We start from the raw sequence: 23261 nt of genomic DNA on the forward strand, positions 1-23261 counted from the left end.
AATTGGCCGGGGAAGCTCTTGGTTTTAGCCAGCTTTACCGTGCAGGTATCAATGATGGTGAACACGGCAAACCAGAAACGTTAATTTTCTTTTCAAGTAAGGACAGCTCCCGTTAAAATGCGTCTTGTTTTATACAGGCGCACATACTGTTTAATGGTCATCAAATTTAAAACGGTAAAAATAAAGAAGTTTGAGCCGCACCAAAACTGTTGGAATTGCAGTGCAACTATACTGACCATTTTTGGCTCCCCAAAACGTTTTGATCACCTGAAAAACTGAAAAAAATGTAGTGTAATCGTTTTGAAGTTTTGACCTTTATCGAACAAGACGTTTAGCAACAATATTTGTTTCATTTCTTAAAGTGTGAGACTTAACTCTGTACACAACGACAGTGAAGCAGCCTGTTGGGGTCAGTGGCAAAGCGAATAAGTCACACGAGACGGCCACACAATGTAAAAAGCGAGGGCCGAAAGGCTTCTTTTCTTGAGGAGGGGGACAAAAGTCTGCGCGCTGCTTAGTCTGAATAATATCGAAATCAATGTTTGGAGAGCGGCGATGCCCCAAACATCTCGGGAAACACGGCAAGATTTCCCCAGATTATCACAGCGTTATTGTCCCCCTCCGACAGGGGCTGGCAAATCCTGAGTAAAATAGGTCATTCAGAAAGAAAAAAAAAAAGAAGACGAGAAGGGGGAAGGGGTGGTCACAAGGGGACCGGAGCTTGCCAGAACGTCTCGATCGAGGGAAAGGGGGAATTATACAACTGTTAGTGTGATGGAAAAGTGAGTGAAGAAGCCATGGTTTGTAGAAGGCCCCCCCTTCCCGCCCTCAACGTGTTTGTGGTTTCCACTGTCGCAATCCCGTGGAGGTTTGGCCCACTCGCTGCACGCTAGAAAAACCCTTTCAGCCTGCCTGAAATTACCGTGGAAATAGGCCTGATTTGGGGGAGGTTTTTGCAATCACGATCCTAAATTAATGGTGCAAGGTTGGAATCGTTTCTTGCGCGAACCTTGAGTTCAGCTGTCTTGACCTAGAAAATATGACTGGGCTTTATATATATAGATCGCTGAATTTGTTCCGTTTATTGCAGTCGATATTATACAGACATCAAAGTTTTAAGATGTGCTGCATTGTCAACCTTGTAATCAACTTTAAATTATCATTACATCATGTGGATTTGATGCAAGTACAATGTTACGTAAATAAAAGAGACAAACTCCTGTTTATTCTAAATAACGGTAATCTGTTTTGTAAACATTTTCACCTTTAAATGGTTTAAACTGATAAGATTGGAATGATTCTATTTCGTTTATTCACAGATTTAAATTGCGTTGGTTAGGAATCTAGCATTGACCAACATCACAGTATAACACACTAGATTCGCGCCGCGCATCAACCAGCGCCCGCCGAGCCAACCGACCGGCCGCCTTCGATCTGCCCCGTATACCCGTGCACGGCTGGCAATCCTGGGGCTACGGGCAATTTGTCGAAAAGCCCTTCACTGCGCACTGATTTCCCCAGAGCTCTGGTAGATCGCTCCAAAGGCTGGAGGTTTACAAGGGGTTGGATTGTAAGCAGAAGCAATATACTTTACTATGGCTGTAGGGGGGGCTCGGCAAAAGATGGCAATTATATGGTTTGCCTCGTTTTGTCCTTCCTTTTTTGTTGTTGTCTGCGCTCGGCTTTGCGATAGGAAAATAAAGAGGAACATCGTGTACGGTGGAGCATATGAAAGGAACATGTACTCGGGCGAGGGACATGTACTCTGGTTGACATACACGGACTTGAATTTCATTGTGTTGGGGAAAGGACACGGTGCATTGAAAGAGAACTAAACATTCAGCTTATCTCTTCCCCGCGTTGATATTACTGGGAAGCACTTGAATTTGCCCGAACTGCTATCACGGTAAACTGGATACTTTCATCATGCTAAATGAAGTTAGCCAACAAACCGGTTTTTGTCTTCTCCTGAGCGCTTATTTGTTTGGCAGAATCAATCAAAAAATGCCTTTGAAATTTGAGATTTCAGGACATGATTGCTGGCACAAAAGTACAGCATCTAGAAAAATCCAGTTTCCACTTAAAGCTATTTATTCATTGGCGGAAAACCTAGTTACTGAAGGTACCGCTTTTCTAAATCATTTTGTGAAAAACTTTCCCCGGAAAAGTCACGTAAAATATTTAAAAGGGCAAACCACGAGGGAGTCAGTTGCCAGCACGTAAAAAAAACAAAATCAAAAGACAAAGTCCAAACTCAGAAATGAAAGAGTTTCCAAAAACCAGCGTGGTATCTTTAAACAAACTGACCCAACAATGCGGGACATCGGCGGGCAGATGGGGCGCATTATGGCTCCGTAATGACCAACAAAAGACAGAAGAATTGACTTAGAGTGGCCGGGGGAAAGCCCAACCTTTGTTCTTGTCAGGATGCGGTAACGATTAATGCAATTTTGTTTGTTTGCACTCGTGTTGGTGTAAAGACCACTTAGGGAGAGACATTGAGCAACAGAGACTTTCTAAACTTGAAAACGTCGGACCACGCTTATAGAAGATACGTACAGAATGAACAAGACAGAAGACAAACCAAAAAAGATAATACAAACCTTACACTTTCGGACAGAGAAAGAGATTGAATCGTAATAATAAAAAAAGAAGAAGAAATGTTATATTATATTATGTTATGTTTATATATATTAATAAAACCTAAAAAAGGATAGAAGTTTTCTCTGAAGTACTTCTTTTTTCTCTGGTGTATTAATAACCACGAGGTTGCATGGTAATAAGACAAAAGAACAAAGCAATAAATCCGTGTATCTGTTAGATTCCTTTGGTGTGGTACTGCGTGTTCACAAGGTATGATTAATAATTATAACCGTCAGGCTTGTGTGTGATTTGCTTAACGTCGTCCGCTTCTCCAAAAAGCAAGAAAAATGTCCTGCCAAAATTTGAATCACTGTAAATGTCAAATGGAAAACAAAATTATGAAAAGGACTGACTAGATTATGATTATATAAAGTTCTAATGTGTATATAAACTCTATTCATTGTATCTTCCTTGTTTTCGAAATAAAGTTTCCTCTTTGAAAAGTATCAGTACAATGTGACAAAACGGCATAAATCATTAACCACTTCCTCAATATTACAAATGCTAATGATCGAATGGATTGAGGAATTGTAAAAATTATTCATGCGTATTTAAACACTGGACTATTTCGCTTCTCATCACATTACCAGCGGAGAAGAAAGAACAAAACTGTGATTTTTCCCCCAGTCCCTCCTCCCTTTTGAGGTAATATTTCAATCTGGTGTTATTTTCCTTGGACCTGAAGAGACACGGCCGTGCCGTCTGTCGCGTTCTCGACACGAGAAAGTTGATTCAGTAAAAAAAAAAAAAAAAAGAGATGGAGAGAGAACGGAGGAAAAAATGAGTCGAAATCTTGACGCTGTAGCGAGTGAGAGGCGCGCCGCGGCGGGTCCCGCAGGGCCGGGCAACGCGCCGTCTCCCCGGTATCGTGTTCCTGGCCGTGTCCCGGCGCTCACTCGCGCGGAATACTTTTGTAACGGTACACTCGACTGCGCGGCGGACAAACTGGTGTTTTATTTAAGCACGTTGGTTAAGAAACTTGCGGCCGGGGTATTAGGAATAAAACGGGAGGGGAGGTATTGGTTTACCGCTGAACAGCCGGCTACGGGACTACCGGAGCCATGCAGTTTAATAATGACCAAAAAAAAGATAGAGAGAGAGGAAAAACCCAAGACACTGTGTAAGATAAATTGGTGTAATAGCAATTTTCAGATTGGCGTTTGGGGTACAATGGAGACGTGAGCTAAATGCATCGATTGGCGGAGATGCAACATAATAATGATCGTCGTCGTAGCTAATGCCGGCACAATGGTCAAGATGACTTGACTAATCCATGCAGTCTGTGCATTAAATCTGTGTGCATAAGTTAGACGACATGACGGATTTTTTTCTCTCTCTCTCGGTCGATGGGCGCCACAAGGAGTGGTTAACGTAGCCGTACATATAATTATCACCATACTCACCGTGTCATGGTGTGCATTATGTTAATGTTAACCGTCCCACATTATAATGATTGGGATAAGGAAAGTTCATTTTACATGCATAAAAAGTTTGAATGACTTATTTGATGAATAACGATGTTCAGCATCGTATACTAGAGAATTTCTTGGTTCATAGCAACGGGGTTTGTTTACGTAAAAAACCAAGTAGCAAGAACATGTTTTTGTTTGGCACTGTAATCTTCTTCAAAAGTCAAACTGTTTACAAATCACATGTGTAGTTCTTTATTTAGACACCTTGCACGTATGGTGTCCAAAGAACATTAGAACGTAGACCGATGTGATATTTTCAAAAGGAATGTGTAGTGTAGTGCTGTGAAAATGAGTCAGGTGACATAAGTCTAAGGCAAGAAAAAAGAGGGCAAAATTAAAAGAGGGAAAATTGCATGAGAAGAGAAAAGATTCAAAGGATGACAAGACGAGAGGTTCCAGAAGATGACAGACAGCGGGAAGAAGGCGAACAAGTCCCCCCACTCGACAGACATGATCACACTCGACAACAGTTTCCGAGTGCCGCGGAAATGGTGTCTCGCGCCCCGTCAAGTGCGCGGGTAAATATCAACCTCTCTGCCCGCCTGTCGTTGACGGTAGCGACCCGTTGCTGTCGGGTGATGGATGGGTCAGATACACTGCCCCCCCCTCCAAAAAAACGAGCCGTGACGGACTATCGGCTGCGAGTTAACGAGTTAACCATTACGTCCACGCAGCCCTGAATGGATGACAGACCGTCAGCGATAGCAATGGAGCGGGGAACATCAGAAATTAGTTTAAAGAATATTAGGGTGTCCCCCGGGAGAGCGGTGGTTGTCTACACGCACATAAAAGAAAAGAAAAAATCGAAATAGTTGTACATGCATTTCACTTAACACAGAAACTCACGCGACAGGAGGACAAAAGCCGGGATCCTTGCGCTCGCGTGAAAATCAACTCCTGGCCGAAAAAGGAAACCCAACTCGTACCTAATAAAGGCAAGGCGCGCATGCTGTGAGGGGTAAGCGTGTACCGATCTGTATTATATTAACAGTGACTTTGAATTATATGAGTTGTTTGACCTCTCTGAGGAGTACTTTGAAAACCAATTGCCCGCGCGTGTCGATTTGCTTCAGTAGCTAAAAAAAGTTAGAAGGCTACCATTTCACAGTCATTGGGCGTTGAGCCAAAAACTCAGTCAAAAATACATGTCAAAATATGACGTAGTGAACTACACGCATTTAACAACAGACAAATTAGCTTTTTTCGTAGCGGTTACTTTCGACAGAACATCTCAAACCAACATATAAGAATCCATTCGAAAAAGGGTACCTACCTTTTCCCCCTCTTGACCAGGTTAGCTTTAAGTCCACAGAGCTAGGACCATCGAAAGACGTGCGAAATTTCCCGGGTGTAGGGAGAGAGTGCAAAGATATGCCCTACCGGCCTCTTGGCTGGGCTCGACGTGACTTGCAACGCCAGCCGGGAAGTTACAAGGTAATGGAGCAGAGCTACGGGCTACCAATTAGTTTACTTTTTAATTTCAGCAAATTTGGCCCGGTGAATCTTCACAATTAGACGGCGTCGGGGAGTAAACTGCTTAATGTCATTTGGCAAAACATTCCTGGCCGTTAACGAAATTACCAATAATTCGTCAGAGCAATTGAATAAGCACGCCGGCAAATCACATAATGAACGATCATAAATGACACTAAAGCACTCGGAAAACAAAACCAGGTAAATTGATCAAATTAAAGTGTGCGTCTTCCCTCTCTCTCCTCTCTCCGTCGGAACATTTTTTCTTGCAGAATTTAAACAGGGCTAGCGGTAGAGTACACCGTATTGGAGTTACCTAACCGGCTACAGATTGCCGCGCAGCGACACCAATATACGCCGTTAATTTCATCAGTTTGAGGGGGCAACAGACTCCAACACGTTATAAAGCTTCTTGATAGAATTGCAACTTGTCAGTGAAGTTAAGCTCGCCTGCAAGGGGAAGACGAGAGCCGGATATAGAAAAAAAAAGAGATTTACCTCAGACAAGGCAAAAGTAAGATAAGTTACAAGTTAGTGAGACTCACCTCCGGAGTATGGGGAGCACTGGGGGACCTGCTGATGGTCCATCATGGAGGCGAGGTTACAGGTGCCGGGCATGCCACCAGCACCGCTACCGTAGCTGACCGACGGCCTTAAACTGCTGTAGGGGTAGCCCTGGCTGGGCTGAGAGCTGACGGCGCCGGGGAACTCGCCGTATGAGGTCTGGATACCCAGTCCAGTCCCCTCCACCCCGCTCAGGCATGACTCGTACGCGTTCTGGCCCAGATACGAGGAGTAATCCATCCTGTCCGGTAAAGATATTTCGACCGCTCACTTCTCCTGGTTGTTCTTCTTCGTCTTCTTGTCCTCCTCCTTCCTCCCGAAGTTCTTTGCGAGTTAAGACCGGCTTGAGAGACGAAGGACAGAGACAGCGAGTGAGGGGGAGACGGAATGATGGAGTGACTCCGATGATCTAATCAGATGAGGCGAGAGATGCGCCTTTCTCCTGTGCCGAGTTGTGACACGTCTGACAAAGAGGTCACCGAGTGGCGAACGTCCGGGCGCGTCCGGGCTACTTATGCCTTTATAACTTGATAACTAAAACATCGACAAAATACAATGGACCTGGGGCAGATGAGTGCGTGTGTGTACGACAGAAACCAGAGTGTATTATGCGTGTATTGCCGAGTGGTACTCGTCAGCTGCCCACTTGGAACGTAATTGTCAACTTGAATGAGGCACTGCCGCTTTTTTCTGGTATCGCCTGTTTATGCCGATCGCTTAGGGAAACTTTGAGTGTCTACCCAACCCTAGACGTGCGTTATCTTAGACTTGTCTCTTTCCCCCGGTTGACTCAGTCAATCAGTTGTCCGCCAGTGCTGTACTCTATCGCCTGTGTTACCAACTAAAGAGCGCTGCGGATCGGGCGCTGCCAGCGCATTGAACGCGGTTGAGTAAGTAATCACAATTTAATACACTTAGCAAAATTGCAGGGGCGCGTTTTAATCACGGGGAAATCATACACACTGATTAAGGTATTGCACTTATGTGCAGACGTACATCATCGGTGGCCGATTGAGCCTGGCAGTGAGGAGGGGGGGGGGCTCGAGCGGAGACGGAACGGAGAAAGACTGATACGGCAGTTTGTCAGTGAGAGAGAGGCTAGGGTCCGGTCACGTGACGCGGGGCGGACTCCCATTGTCGCACGGTGTGCGTGTGCGTGTGTTGACGAGAAACATGCCATTGGTGTGACATGTGTAACTTGATTGGGGGCGCTTCCCCAGGGGACGCTACCAATCTTATATCCTGGCCCTTGCAATACACCCTGGGTACGAAACAAAAGAGCCCCCCTCGTCTACCGCCCCCTACTGTTAAGTTTCAAGAAACCGATGGATTTGTTAAAATTGACATGCGAAACCGTGTTTTCGGTTCCCATGAATGCACTGGTACTGCGACCTACACTGTGCAAAGTAACGGGAGACGGTATTGATACTCTGTGCTTTTAAATTAAAAAGTTGCCAATTATGCAGCGTAAGCAAACAAAAGTTTTTTATGTTTGAATTTCTGTGTTGAGTGGGGTTTCAGGGAAACTGATGTGAATAATTTGCACCGTCGAAGCAAGCATGTTAACAGTCTATGTTTTAAACACACGAAATGTATGAATGTACAAATCTATAGAGACAACGCGGCTCATCTCATAATAGTTATTATTTTTCATTGAGTGTGTCACTAATTTCAACGTCGGGATACTTCCAGTTTGAAAACGCGTTGAAAACACAAACAATTGCCATTGTCGAGGCCCTATGACTGTATTTACAAATTAAAATTTCGCGCCTTGCAGGTATTGGAACGCATGACTTACTCGCCAGTTCCGACCACGGTGCCGTACACGCGGGGGACAGTCTGAATCGTGTTGATTTATACGCGACCGGCGCGGCACTGATACAAAAACCGAGAAATGAAAATGGATATTAAGTACAGGTCTGCATCGCGCGCTATGGAGCGGGTTAGGAGATGGATGTGGGCCAGGAGAAATGCCTTGCTCACCGGTGGACTTGACGGTGATGACGACGTGAATGCTGGCCGTGACGTGATGGAAAGGGGGGGGGGCGACCGCGCGCGGTTACTTGCCAGATGAGATCATTAATTACTGGGATGGATTGGCAAACATTGAGGTAGGACGATTGCAACGAGTCTCTTTTCTTCTCTTTCCTGCCCCCCTCCATGGTCTCTCTCCGCGGGCCAATCATGGCGGCGGCGAGGTATAGCGGTGGCGGCGTCACCGCGGGTTTCCCGCAGTCTGTAGAGACGATGTCAAAGCAGGACTCGACCAGGTTGAATCGAAAACCGCTGAGAAAGAGAAATACAGGGATAGAGAGAGAGAGACGGAGTTTTTTTTCAACGGTCTTCACGGATGGCGACAGCGATGGGGAAGGGAACGAGTCAAGGTCGCTGCGCCTACGCGGACGACTCAGTCGAGAGGATGTTGTTTTAGCTGAATTATTTCGGCTTATAATCATCGATGTTTTCCTCCCTTTTTGAGTCGTCAGTGTTGTCCTTGTGCCTAAGTCGTCGAGTGCTTACCAAAGCGCGCGCGCAATAAGTGGCATGTGTGAGGAAGGCTTTTAGCTCTAAGGCCAAGAAAGAAATGCGAGATTGGTCTGAAAATGCCTGTTGTCTGTGTCCTGGGATGAACCCGTCGCATCGCAGAGAAACACAAAAAAATGAGAAGTTGTTAACAGATCTAGAAAACCAGTCAAGAAAAAAACACGCTGCAAGCGGCAAACAGAAAATGACCCATAAAACCTATACTTTGACCACTGGCAAAAGAAAAACACTTTTATCGAATGGACCAACAGATTTGAAAGCTATTGATTATTCTGTTATGATGTTACAAAAAGCCCAGGATTTGCCTCTTGCACAGCAAATCACCCAAGAAATGCTTCGCTAATAACGTTTTCCCGATTTCCCGTACTACTTCCTCGACCCTCCAAAAAGTCATCCCCCAAATGTATTTGCTCAGACCCGTGTCGCTTGACAGTGCATGGAAAACGGCTCATCAATTACCCTAAAACATTCCTGATTCCCCCTCAGTGTAAACCCATCGCTCGGATCTATAAACTCGCATCACCGCCGAGTTCTGTTGGCGTGAAAGGATGGGGGAGATGCGTAACGCAAGAAGGGAAGCGTGCGGAACAATCTGCCGGTGGGGTATCAAGTGTTCGCCCGCCCGCACGAGTGGGCCTGGCGGTGCATACCGCCGAGCGCATTTTCCGCGGGAGCTGCTCTGTCGGCGGAGCGCAACTCCCCTTCGCTCGACGTATAGTTAGTCATTTCAGCGCTCCAAAGTTTACCAGTCGTTGGAAGCTTGTTTTTTCTTCTGTTTTCCCTCCCTTTCTCCATTCTTTTTTTTTTTCATTTCTGGGACCCGTCTGAGACAGGTTTCTATGTTGACACATTGCTTCCATTAGATTCATTGAGCAAACAACGTCAAGTCAGAGCCAAGGGAGATAGGCACAGCGCGTATACGTCTCTCAGCTAAACACTTTAAGTATCATCCAGAGGAGACTGTAGCTACACAAAGTCGCGTATCTAGCAGGAAATTCACTTGCTACTCGCCGTGATGAAACGAAAACACGGCAGCGTTACATCCAAGTGTATGAGGCAGGCCTTCCAGCCTCGCAACTCGATCAGGAATCCGTCATGACCGCCACTAGGCATTTATTTTGAGAAAAAGTCAACGGGTGTGTTAAAATCAGGATATTATTAACATCTCTTCACAAACAAGCGTTTACTTAAAGCTTAAATCAATCACCTCTTTGATAGTACCTTTCGGAATTTGGGTTTTTTTATTGGTTGCGCTTTTGAAATAGACTGTATATTGCCATTATAGCGTTGTGCACTCCTTTTCATTGAACATGAACACGTCTTATTAAAAGACCGTCAAATTTCATGACACACATTGCAATTTTGAATTCATATCTGCCGAACACTCTTCATAAACACCGAACACGCATATGTTGTGCACAGCTGGGACAAAATCTAAAACACACAACCAATATGAAATGCACACTATGTAATTTAAAATCAAAAAGTCTATTTTAATGTAAACACTTTTTAATGTATTCTCATGTTTGAAGTTTTACAGTGTTCTGTGCGCAATAGCAGTTTACGATGGGTCGTTGCACTCGACAAAATTTAACACAAGAGGGCTTCTTGCTCCCCTAGTTACGACAAAAATGGCTGACATTTCGTCCCCGCGGGCAAAATGCCGTACCAGGGTCCGGCAGTTTATTTGACTTTTGTGAGAAGGATTCATGTTGCACAAGTCGACACGAGAGGGCTGCGTGCGGTACGATGCCTTCTGTAGTATACTATTAGAGTTTTACGGTAGGATGAGTACGGCCAGTCTTTGAGCAAACGAGGCGTCCAGTGGAACTTCAAATTGTAATCTGTTATTTAACATGCGTGAAATACGCGTGAAATCACAAGTTCACGTGAATTACTGTACGAAATGAAAGTATACAGAAAAATCAAGCCAAACTTTGTTTGACTTGTAGACATCTCGAATCAAAAACTATGCAACAAACTCAAAGATATTACTGGTCATTTTAGATAGATCTGGAGTGGATTTTTTACCGTTCCACCCTGGTTTGTGTTTTTTTTGCTCAAGAACACGGGATTGCTACTCCACAAAAGTTGAAGATGGATGTGGATTCTTTGATTAGATCTGCACACACTTGAACGAACGCGCGGGGCGAGCGAGCGCGGTGCGCAAATCGCCCTCAGCGAGGTTGGACAGCTGTGGCAACTCGGCGCAGGAACGGCGGGGCCTTGGCAAGAGGGAAATTTCGCTCGTCACAGTGGCGGGGTCCCAATCGCGTTGACGCAAATAACCCCTGCCGAAAATAAAATGGCAAGTCCTTGTGGTTGAAATCAACCGCCCTGGAAGGAAAACAAAGGAAAAGAAGAGATAAAAACCTTCAGGCTGTATTGTATTTTGCGGCCCTTTTGAAAAACATATGTTGCAAAACAAAGGGCGATGACCTGGAAAAAAGTTATGATACTTTTTTTTTCAGTTTAATTTCTTTTCATTCCAACGTAATAACAGATGTGGCTTATGCGAATAACGAAAATCGCTAAAAAACAAATTAATAACATGAAATGTTAGAAGGGATTTATTTAACAAAAAGACTTTCTTCTCCATGAGGAAGACAAACCATATCAATGTGGAGCATGATCACAACTAACATTAAGGCGATTTTTTTTCCACGTAACGAAGCTTTTGCGTAGACAGGACAAACGAAAGAGTTACAAAAGCTCTCATTATAATAACAACACGAAATTGCAAGACAAATGTGATACTGAATACCGTACAAAGTTGTTACCTTGTTGCAAACTATATTTTCCGCGTTTGAAGTGTAAGTCATTCCCTTTCCTACTGGCAAAGCGATGACCCTGAATTTTTTCTCTCTTTTTTTTTGCAGTTTGGCATTTGTTACATGTAAACCGGTGTTGTATGAAATTCGGACTCCATGAAATAATGACTCACTGACAATGACCGTATCACGCATGACTCACTCAAGCTTAGTGCGCAGTACAGTGGTAACTAACTGCTGCATGTAAAGCTGGGAGACTGTTTATGGAAAGGAGACCGCGGATTTCAGGAAGGAAGCAATTTCTTGTGATACGGATAGTAATCTGACCAAAAGCAACTCTCCACCATCACGTAAATCAACGGATTTCAGTCGCTTAACACCTCCTATTAAATACCTGCATAAATCCTCGTCATCTGATTGGTGGATAGTTGATCACATGTCACTGAATTATTTGCTTTCTACAACGGTACCTGTCAACGGGACTTCATTTTCACTTGACTGATCCCGCCCCCATGTCATTTATTCCATTCCCAGTAAGAAAGAAGAAACCAATGCAGGGACGGGAACCAGTCTGACATTGCACGGTACTACCAGTGCGCGTGTATACGGTGGCTGCGCTTCGGACACTCGGCTTCGCCTCGTGAACTTATTCTTACCATTGCACTCAAAAGAGTTCACTATTTGTGTAATAAAACCTATTTTAAGCGGTTCCAATCAACACCCCGAAGTAAACGGAACCATAAGTTTGGGGTCAAGATAGTTCACTTAAAGACCCGTTAACTTTCGTCAAAACGCCTCCCGCTCATAGCATCATGTTTATTCAATTGCTCCTGCATTTCATCCGCTGTAATCAAGTCCCCCCCCGAAAAAAAACTCCCGCCCCTTTCTCCCTTCCCTCTAGTTTCCATCTCTCTCTTTTCTTCATCTTTTTCTTTCTTGAAAGATAAACCATCTTTCTACCAAACGCCGCTCTGGCAAAACACGTTTTTAATATCCATATCTCCAGCCCTGGAGGCAATTAAAGAGGGCAGAGTTCTTTTCCTTCTCCCAGCCTTATGTGTCATCTTCCTTCTCCCTACTGTCCTCAGTTCTCCTCCAAGGGGGCGAGCACTTTTTTTTACTCCAGCGCTGAGTAAAGAGCTAGTTTGTCACTTCGAAAAGCCCTTCCCCCTTCCTTCGGTACATTAGGGGCCTCTCATAGGGAGCATCACGCCCGCAGGCGTCCCAGTCGGAGCGTCCCCACTCTTCACGGGCGATTGACTTCCCTGCCAAACTCCCATGAATATTTCATGGAGTAGGGGGCCTCCATCACAGCCCCAGGTGAAGACCGACTGTCAACTCAGGCCAACCCGCAACAAGAATCTACCAACCGAGCGTGTCGTGATGTGACTAATACATTTCCCTTCTTTTTCTGCCCGTTTCTCCATCGTCCATTTCCCCTCTCCACTGTCTTTCCCCAGTACAAGGGGAAAAAAAGATCCTGCCGCCGGATGAAAGTCCTTTGTGAGGACAGAGGGCAAAGAAAGAGGAAAATATGAAGAGGAGCCATCCTGATATATTAAAGGGAAGCGATACTGGATTTCGTCATAACCAACGTTTGCAATTTTACAGCAATTTAACGAGTAATAAATAAAATACCGATTGAAGCGGAGTGTGCACGGCAGGTTGTAACTGAAATTAAGATGCAGTGGCGCCTAAAAAGGGAACTGGTATTTGCTCAAAGTTGAATCTGTCCACATAAAGCACTTTATTAAAAATTGCTAAATATCTGCTCAAAGAGCATTCTGAAAAAAAGACGGATGCTCCGAACACAATAAAAGCAAAATTAATCCAAAGCTAAAAGGATTATTCCCACAACATTTCGATTTCCTTGAGACGCAGAAAAATAAACGTTCAAGTTTTTGGAAGGATTAAGCTTTTTTAGTCATGGATTCGCAAGATTAGCGCAACATTGCCATAAAAACAACGGCCACGTTACGTTTTTGTCTAACGATCACTTTACAGTGCTCCGTCACCAACCGTCGTATCGACGGCAAGCGCCATGCGTAAATGCATATCGTATCCCTAGCCGCCCAGCCATTAGAGGTGTTATCGCTAGGTCCGCTCTTGTCTCGTCACGGTTGTATAATCACTGGAGAACGGCACTTCACTCGAAAGATGACGGCTTACCCAAGAGACGAGTGGGCTCGCTTTACCGGAGAGGATATGGGCAGGGACGCGACGGAAGCCACGGACACTCGCGAAAGAAAAAGCAGGCCCAAACTGTCGGGGAAATGGCGCAGTAAAGTGATCATTTAAAAAAAAAAAGACTGAAAGGAAAAAGCAAATGAGATGGGGGGGGAGACACATCTTGAGAGTGTCACATCCAGTTAGTGGCAGGGGAAATTTACGATGGAAAATGGCGGGGCGGAAGGGTTTATTACACCCCTACAAGTGGGTGATCTTTAGTGGGGTGATTAAGCGCCGATATCGTGTGTCGGCCCGTCCTCGGCTGGAAATGCGATCATCTCTTTTTTTTCGTTCAGTGGAAGCTAAATTAAAGCTGACATTTTACACAAACCATTTGTTAATGTGTATCAGAACGCATTTTCGAGATCAAAAAAGTGATGCATCGAACAATAAAGCTACCATAACGGCCAAATCAAATAGGTTGAAAGACATTTTAAAAAGTTGAACTGTAATCAGCGAGGTCGCATCGATTTTTCTCACTACGAAGCCGTTTATTGGCACTAGAGTACCGTGGAATTTTGTGTGTAAAAGACATTAGCGCGGGAACACGTGCGCGTACACCATTCATTAGCATTGCACTGCTACGTCACACTTCCGTGCTCTATGAGCCCTGAGCTGGACCAAGAGAGGGCGCAATTTTCCTAGAGCCACGCAGGCTCCTTTGCACTTCGCTGGTTCACAAACGACTATAAAATGCTCGCGTAAAGGCGGCGTCGCTACCAACAAAATGCACACTCCCTATCAACATTGCTCTTTTTAACCGACAAGGGGGTGTTTCCGTTCAAGATGGAAAGTAACCTCAAATAAAAAATCGGAAACCAATTTCCCCAATATCACTCGAAGACAGGAAGAAATTTTCGGGACCCATGCATTACGCTGTTTTTCGAACAACAAATACGGGATCAAGGTAAGAAAAAAAATCATCCGATGGATTAGAACAAAACGTAGGACAGTCCAACCGTGTTCACCGATCACTGGCATGTCAACAAAAACAATGGCGTGCGGTAAAACGCATGCCAAAAAAAAAGAAAGAAAAAAGAAAGACGCGCCGTTTTTATACTGAAGGAAATTTAATTTATTCGGGTTAGGGCATTCATTACAGCGTTTGAAATGTAATAATGATAACTCGCCTGGCAGTGCTTATTCACACTCGATCTCTAGCAATATTCACCTGCAGGTCACTCTTTTCTAGACTCTGTTAATGCTAATTGTATTATTCGCATATTGTTAGGTATATAACTTTTTATCCGTGGTGGGCGTCAGCGATGCGGCGAGCTGTCTCTAGCCCATACATGTATACCTGTAATGGTATGCTGTTCATCTCTCATCCGATGACCTTTCGACGTTTCCAAGGTCACTTCTTTTCCCCGCGCTTTCTGGTGAACGAAGACAAAAAGAAAAGGGCATCTTGGGGGAAAACATCTACAGGACCATCCCGGGACGGTGCGCTTGATGGGCAGGTGCGCCCAGCTAACTTAACGAAATTAAATTAATGAATGCTGGCTCCTCGGCCTCGCGTACTTTGCGCTGACGTTTTTCGTGGCTCACGGGTATACAGGGCGATAGTGAACATGCTAAACGGGAGAGGGAGAGAAGGGGGAGAGGTACGGTAGACTGCAAGGAGAAAAGATGCGGAATTAAAGAGCCCTTGGGGGCTGCCACGGTAGCACATCATAAACCCCTGCAAGCTTGGTCGAAAAAGGAAAAGAAGAAGACTAGGAAGAAGTAGGTATGGGTGAAGGGGGAAAGAGAGAAGCAGGCGGGGGGGGGGAAACTGCTAGTGCGCCTTGAGGTAGATGAGATATGGCCGCCGCTAATAGGAGCATAAACGCGTGAAACACGCTGGGGGAAGATGGCGAGGTATCTGGGAGCCAGATCGGCAAGCTCTAGTCTTGCGTCTTGGCCCGCGCTGTACCACCGCAGACGTTGCCGCGGACAGCGGTTCGGCAACGGGCTTGCTCGCCGGGGAGCAGAAACACAAGACAGGGGGGTTACTTCGATTTTTCCCGCTCCCTTGATTACGAGGCCTTATTACATTAGCGACAGACCAGCCCGCGCGGGCAGCGTAACCCGACACACGTTCGCCTGGCCGGACCCAACTAGAAAGATGATAATTGGTCGAACAATAGATTTCAATTTAGCGGATGGAGTGGAAATCTAAACCACTTAAAGTAATGTATTTAACATCGCGCCCAGTAATAATTTCTTGGGCAAACGATACGTAAAATAACTTTCGCCTTTGTGCGGCCGTATCAATTTAATTGTGTTAAGTGGTGTGGTTGGGCAAATAGGGGGCCTTGCATTGTTCCCCCTGACAGCGGGCCAAGGAAGCCCAGCAACTGCCTGCCATCTTTGTATTTGTTCGCTTCTGAATTTCACGGTCACTCAGAGATCAACTGTCGTTTTCAAGGGAAAACAAATGGGGCGAGCAATAACGGTGATTGGTCGCCGGGACGCCGAGTAATTACCGACTCTAAGAAGTATCAAATGAGATGTACAACCGCGGTACACGATCGAGGGAACCATGGACTGTGCAGGAACGAGGGGGGGGAGGTTAGGTGTTACCCTCTAACTATCTCCTGTCCATACCCCTCGGACGAATACAAGAGGGGGAAATGCCATGCGATCGTTGTTGTGTGACAGTCCCGGTCTAGCCATCAGGCTAACACGGCTTGATTGACTGAGGTCTATCATGGATTGAAGCATGAAGCAACATGCCTTGGCTGAACCGGGGAAGAAATTCAATTTGCTGCACGCTTACAGGCTGAAGAACGGCCGGCTGATTACGCTTAATAACACTTTGCAGCCTACATACCACTATTAGGCTATTATCAAATATCAGGCACACGACGAAACTGTACAGACAAGTCACACACGCATAATACCGGTGCTGATGGCTATTGACGTCTTTGACGCACAAAATGAAGTTATCTTCGGGCCAAAATAATGACAAGACAGATTGCTACCAAACCGAATCGTATTTCAGGGAGGAGGACCATTGATTTAATAGATTACATGCGACAATCATTTCTCCATGTATGAAACTCGCGAACAATTGAATATTTCAATACATTTTGGGCATCCTTACGTATAAGTGATGTGCATGGTTCGGTGAGGTTAAGCTCGTGTTAATTTCATGCACCTGTAGTCGCTACTTTTTATCCTGCGAAGCAAGAATCGGGTCACAGTATTCACTATTTTCAATCGGGCTTCTTTGACCTGACAGCTCCATGCAGAACCATACTTGCGTACATAACGTACACGCAGGAAAAGTCTGGTTAGCAGAAGGACATGTTAAACATTTCCAATACCCTTTACGCGCCAGTTACAACATGCTGTTCACGTACAGTTGAGATTGATAGGACGAACATGCTGGCTCTACAGCAGCGAGCCCTCCGCAACGGCAAGTTGTTTGAAAACAAACCCTCTGACAGATACACTTTCTTGACGACCGTGACAGCTACAAACACTATGCAGTTAATGCAAAACAAATTGGTTGCTCGTGAAAAATGACGAACGATCACCCTATTGTAATCATCCCCCCCTCCACCGAACGACCCGTCGGGCCGGCCGGGCCGTGCAGATCGCGATGTGCATCTGGCGATCTCTTCATGACGCTGGGCTTGACTCGTGTCGTGAGAACTGGTTTCTGCTGTCTGCTATGTGAAGCCATTATGGAGTCTTTGTGGACAATTTTTCAACCTTCACATCGTCATGTTCGCAGCCTTCACTCAGTAAATGTTCCACAACGTCTGGCTTTCTTTATGACTTTTTGACTATGCTCAAGAGTATTCCTGATCAAACAGGCTTATTTATTTAGCTGTTTGTCTTTCACCAAATTGTCTATACATGTCCCCGTAAATGGCTCCTGACCTGTTTTTTTAAATACATTTTTCTTCAAGGATAGCCTTTTCTGGAAACGCAAACACTCAGTTTAATTACAGACGCGTGTGTGCAGATGGTACCCGCCCTACGAAGTCAAAGCGCCAATCCATCAAGAACACTACACAGACCCATCGAAAAGGTCAAGTAACCAGACGAATGCGTAGGTCGTTACAAGGAAGAACGGACAATGAAAAAAAATTGTCCAATCCAAATCGTCCCGAGGACAATTTACTAAATGAGTCTGGTACCCTGACGGTGTTAGTGTGTCTACGAGCTGTAGCCACTGGTTGTTGGTTTGGCCTGAAGGCAAATCATTAATTGCATTAGCCTCACACTTTTTGTATAGTATGTCAGCAATGTATATTTTGGTTCCTTCATTTTTCAGTTGACAGTGTCCGATGCAGTATTACGGACAGAGATTAGGCTACGACGGAATCGTTTGTCAAAAGTGCACTTAGGAACATTTAGAAATGCAAGAAATGAGCGCTTGTGACAGTCACGCATTTCCAAGGAGAAAGGCTCAAAGACCGATATTTCACTTATTAGTAATTCCCTATGGGCAATATTTTGCAACTGCATTATATATGCAAATCGCCATCCACATTAGCAAAGAATCAGAAACAAACTGACAGAAATGATTCCTGGTAACAGCGACTGGATGCGATTTTCAACAAGCATTGTACAGAGGCGTTTTGACATTACAGGATAGAAGGTTCTTTCAGCATGAAAACCGTGTCGTTTACTTGTGTCGTTTTCAACGGTCAGCTCATGGTAAGACTGCAACAGCGTCCATGCGCTACACGCTGATGCTCAACAACGGCATGGTTATCAGTGCAAGCGTGCCTCATCAGCGATGTCTCGCTGCCTCATTTCCCATGGGGACGGCGAGGAGGAGGACCGCCAAAGCGTTTTGTCACCTTGTTGCCATGGCGACCACTTCTAGCGCTAGATGTTGCCCCGTCGCTGTTTAGCTAAGGAGAGGGACCCACGGTGCCTCATCTAGGGTTCCGAGGGGCCGCTGAGAATACCTACACACGGTTGAGTGCGGCCCGCGCTCTCGGGGCCGGCTATAGTCTGCGGTGTTTACCGGTTACTCGCCGGTTGGTGCTCAAGGATGCGAGCAAGCACACATGCACGCGCACATGATGATGGGAGGGGAAAAACCGCCAGCCAACCCTTAGCATTGGCATCGCTTCTACCTCAAAAACACACAAGCAATGCGCCCCATAACACACTGGGAGGGAGAGACAGAGAGAGAGAGTGAGAGTGGACGGTCTAATTGATTAAGTGCAGGGGGATGTGCGGCCGAGAAGCGGGCCGCATCCAAGCGTGTAATGCGATCACTTAGCTGCGGCAATGTTTGCACGCTATGCCTATTAGATATGCCGTGGAGATGCCACTCGCGCGACCCAAATCTCACAAATTGCATTAGTACCGGGTGAGGCCCCGAATACCATTGGTGCCCCGGTCGACCCCCGACCCGGTCACGCGATCATTTTGTTGTTGTCAATGCTCTTGTCGTCGCTGTAACTATTTTCCTCTGGTGTCAACAGCTCAGTTGCACATCTCCATATTAACCACAACCGAAGTCCATTTTCTTTTTTCGGCCCAGTTTCAACAAAATGAACAAATAACTACAATAGGGTAAGATATATTAAGAAAATAACACGAGGAAAGGCGTGACGGGTTTTAAAGTACCCAAACACGAGCAAGAAGGACTTCCAAATTCCAGCGACTTCCAAATTCCAGCGACAAATATTCGGAAACATTCGGATAAAGTACTCTGGCAATCAAACCTTGCAGCAGCTACTGTAGAAAACTCAAGTTATCTGACTGTCTCTGATGAATTGTCGAAGTTCGACGGTCGTTTGTTTAAAACCATACATAATGGCAAACGAGCAACTGCGGATACAGCTTAGGTCTGAGTGCTGAGAGCAGACAATACAAAATTCGATTTGTGGGGGCCCTCATTTTAGCGGCTTTTCTAGAAATCTCTGCTCAAGTCAGCGCTTTTTGATAATTTCTTTCCCTCCTATAACCAAGGATGATAAAGCAGTACAAGCCTTTGAAATTGGACTGTCATCCCCGCCAATAGCTCCTGTCCAGGGAAGCACTTGCCACGATCAGTCCACAACCCATCCGGTAGAAGATCTTATTATGACGTCACCATGTACACATCAACTACTGGGAGCGATGCCACAGCGCTAGTCTTTCAACACACAAATTGAATTGTTTCTGAATTATCGAAATCATTCCTCATGCTCTTTTTGTCTCATTAAATATTATTCGATTGGAGTTCCCGGTTCACCCTGCGCTCGCCCGATAAATTGACACTTACCGAGAGATTATGGATCTTGTCAACAGGTTTGTTTCCTAGGTTAGGAGACTAATGACATTACTGGTAACAGAGCTGTAGAATGGTTCGTGTGGTGATGCAGTTGAGACAATTACAGTAATCAATGATCAGTGGACGAGGTGAGGGCGGGATATGCTGAATTCCAGGCGTTTTTGCGTGCTTTGGCTTTATCCAACACATTTTAAGTGGACTTTTAACGAAAATCCCAATTATAACCAAACTTTAATTGTAGCGGTCGTGTTTTGAATGATCATTCGCATCTCAATTATTTATATTTCTCAAATAATAAGCTCTGAAACATAAGGAATTCTTAACCGCTAATTAGGCAAATTTATATTGTGACACAAAGGAAGAACCACGAAGAATTCTTGCTTGACACATTTGTATATGACAAAAACTAGGTTTTATTTTTGTAATTCGCCAAAATCGGCTGTTTGCAGTGAAAGAGAAGAAATAATATTGAAATTGTAAGAATCGTTATCCGTGCACGACCACCTTGGGGGCGAATACGGCCCATGCTTAACCGCTGTGTCTGGACCAGACGCGGGCCAGATGGCCGGTACGGCAACGCCCGCCTTCGGGAAGGAGGGGGGGCCTCCACGGCGCGCCATTACGGCCGAGGCAAAGCCACGGAATTCCGCATGCTCCGTTTCCTCTCCTGAAAGGCCAGCGATTTGAGCACTTCATATCCCTGATTTCACGTGGGAATCGTCCGAGTAAACATGTGTATTTTTGCTGGTGAAAATATGGCACCCAGTAGTTACAAAGCGTGGCCGGCATATCAGATGACGAAATGCCGCAGTGGCTTCTTCTCGCATAAAGCAACGCTAGGATGAAATTAGAGTTGCCGTAGGCATGTAACATGTTTTGCAAATGGCAGCTTGAATGGCCTCAAAAGAAGGAACAAATTGCCTTACGGATGCCCACACAAGTCATGACAACAGTTTGCCAGGATGAAGTTTTTCAACAGAGAGTTTCCGTTTCGACCAGTCATTTGTCGTTCTTTTCGGTTTTAACTACTTTCTTGTTTTGGACCAACTCTTTTCTACCAAATCGCAAACTACTTAAAGAAGGGAAAGTGGCAGACATAAGCAATATAAGAACGGATCATTCGAACAGATTAGGAAAGGCGCTATAGGCATTGAGAGGGGTGATCAACATTCGATACGGGGCGGGAAATCGTCGGCAATCAGCCGCCGATGACTCCGGCCCATCCCCGCACCGTCCTGTAGCGAAAAAGGCCGGTCAGATTTCACCTCCACTTAGTGCACGGTAAACACACACACACGGACACACATCAAGACATCGCGGTCCTCTCTCCTCTATGCATGGTGTCGTCAACTATAGAAAGTGTAGAATCAGTCACTGTTTCATGAAGAGCTGCTAGTTTGGGTCAAACAAAAGCCAGATAAAGACTTCCAATGGGCTTAATATCAAATCAAAAACAGGGTTAATTCCTGAGAGAAAAATTAATTGCTCCTTTTGCAATACCAAGAATACTAACAGTACAACCACAATATTCGTTTTTGTCTGGGATTCGGATCATTACAAACAAAACAAAAAGAAAACAATACAAAAATGGAAAAAGCATAGAAAACAATCTTGAAGAAATTAAACTATCCTATTTAAAGACCAAATGGTCCTGCAGGCAAAGGTACTTTAAGAGGATTAGAACAATTAATAAAACATTCATAACATATGGGAAGATTCCTGTATCTTAAACAATCTCTGAGGCCAGATAATGAATCTCGAATGAACCTTTTGCATGATGACAAGTCACGCCCTCAAAGCCACTGAAATAGTATTGATTGTCATGTGTCACCACTTACACCCTCCTCGTATTCTGATTAGTCAAGCTGTCAAACCGTAGTGCATGCTCGGAAACTCATGCCTACTCGCGCACATGGAGATATTCAAATTCGCTGACCCGGAATCAAAGGTTATACAAAACAATGGCCGTTATCAGCCACCGGGGCACTGTTCATAACTCGCCACTAAGAAGTAGATTTTCGAGGTAGTGCTTATTTTTCACGGAACAGCCGTTAGATGTCCCATTTGACTGGCACGCGCTCTTGGACGGATGTATCTTTGACTCCGGCTCACGGTGAGGGCCTGCTCAGGGTTCGGCTGTATCAGTTTTCAAATTATGACCGTGTTATTTATATAGGGATGTCCTTTGGCAGTCAATTGCTTGCGACAAGTGGCACTTAGGCCGAGGGTAGATTGGTTACCAAACGAGAGTGATGGGCAGGTCGGCAGTGGCTATTTGGAACACAATACAAGTTGAAAGACGGAACAGAAAAAAGGCATGCAGGTATTCAACATAAAGACAAACCAGGTTTTCGTAAATGGATAGACCTAAGAAAAAAGCTGGGGTTAATACTGCACTCTGGATCCGGAGTACCATCCAAACTGTCAAGGTCGTCACATCACGACATTCTGCGACATGGAACGACGACATGTCGACATCCTAAAACTCATCCCGTGGTGAAACATCTCAAGATGTCGACATCTAACTTTCAAAATGTCGTCATTCTGAGAAAATATATGCCAAAGTCTTATGACAAATCCACTTAGCAAATGGATATACCCTGGTGGGTGCATGCACAGTAAAGTGATGATCGTTTGAAAGTTGCGATGAAGGGTTCAGGAACACCACGAAAGGCGTTTACGCTGCTGTCAAAAAAATGTCTAAAATTACTGGACAAGTTGAAGTGACGCGTTACCAACTCGACAGCCCTGCGATGGATGATTGTATTGGAGCCTTGAAGCGACAAGCGAGGGGCTGTCAAGGGGGACCACTGGCGTATCGACGAGAGGCTACAGCGTCTACGTATTGGCATACCATGAAAGCACACGCTTGCACGAAAACAAATTGCTGTTGTATACTGTAATGGCTATATTCAAGCACGGACGAAAGTATCTTGGGAATGAAAGCTAGAGGGATTTTGATAAAAAACACGTGCTTTGACAGGAAACTACTCAATCAATACAGATGCCTCACTGAAGAACAACATCTTATATCAAGTATTTCACCGAAATGGAGGGCACTTCATCGAGAAATTTTCGTTTCTGGTGGCTCTAGAAGCAAACAACGACAAGAGTTTTCTTAGGTATTTTGCCATGGCCCAGGGGCACCACATCGGCTCTTCCCGTTTATTGGTTTCTGGGTGGCAAAGTTGGCCAACTTCCCCTTGATTGTATAAAAATGGACACAATGAATCCCGCCCTCCTGCGACGCTGACATTCTTCCCATATAGGCGCGTCGCAAATGCCTCTCCATTCAAATATTCGAAAATTGAGAAATGTCAGACTCGGGGATTC

The 23261-nt window shown here is 45.1% G+C and overlaps 1 protein-coding gene across 2 annotated transcripts in view; it reads right to left on the reverse strand.

Moving 5' to 3' along the window:
- The window catches only part of LOC110975914 (uncharacterized), a 36392-nt gene extending 26789 nt beyond the window's left edge, over positions 1 to 9603 (reverse strand). Inside the window, exons 1-2 of one of the 2 annotated variants that reach the window (XM_087132743.1) lie at positions 8136 to 9603; positions 6134 to 6495 (exon numbers count right to left, since the gene is read on the reverse strand). In XM_087132743.1, coding sequence (XP_086988869.1) covers positions 6134 to 6392 — 259 coding nt within the window. In that variant the 5' untranslated portion in view covers positions 6393 to 6495; positions 8136 to 9603. The remainder of the gene's footprint in view (positions 1 to 6133; positions 6496 to 8135) is intronic. The other variant, XM_087132742.1, reaches the window with a different exon arrangement.
- Between the last annotated feature and the right edge of the window lie 13658 nt (positions 9604 to 23261).

The sequence above is a fragment of the Acanthaster planci genome, linkage group LG02 (assembly GCF_054643075.1).
Source record: "Acanthaster planci isolate LZ-2023a linkage group LG02, COTS_SCS, whole genome shotgun sequence".
Lineage (NCBI taxonomy): Eukaryota > Metazoa > Echinodermata > Asteroidea > Valvatida > Acanthasteridae > Acanthaster > Acanthaster planci.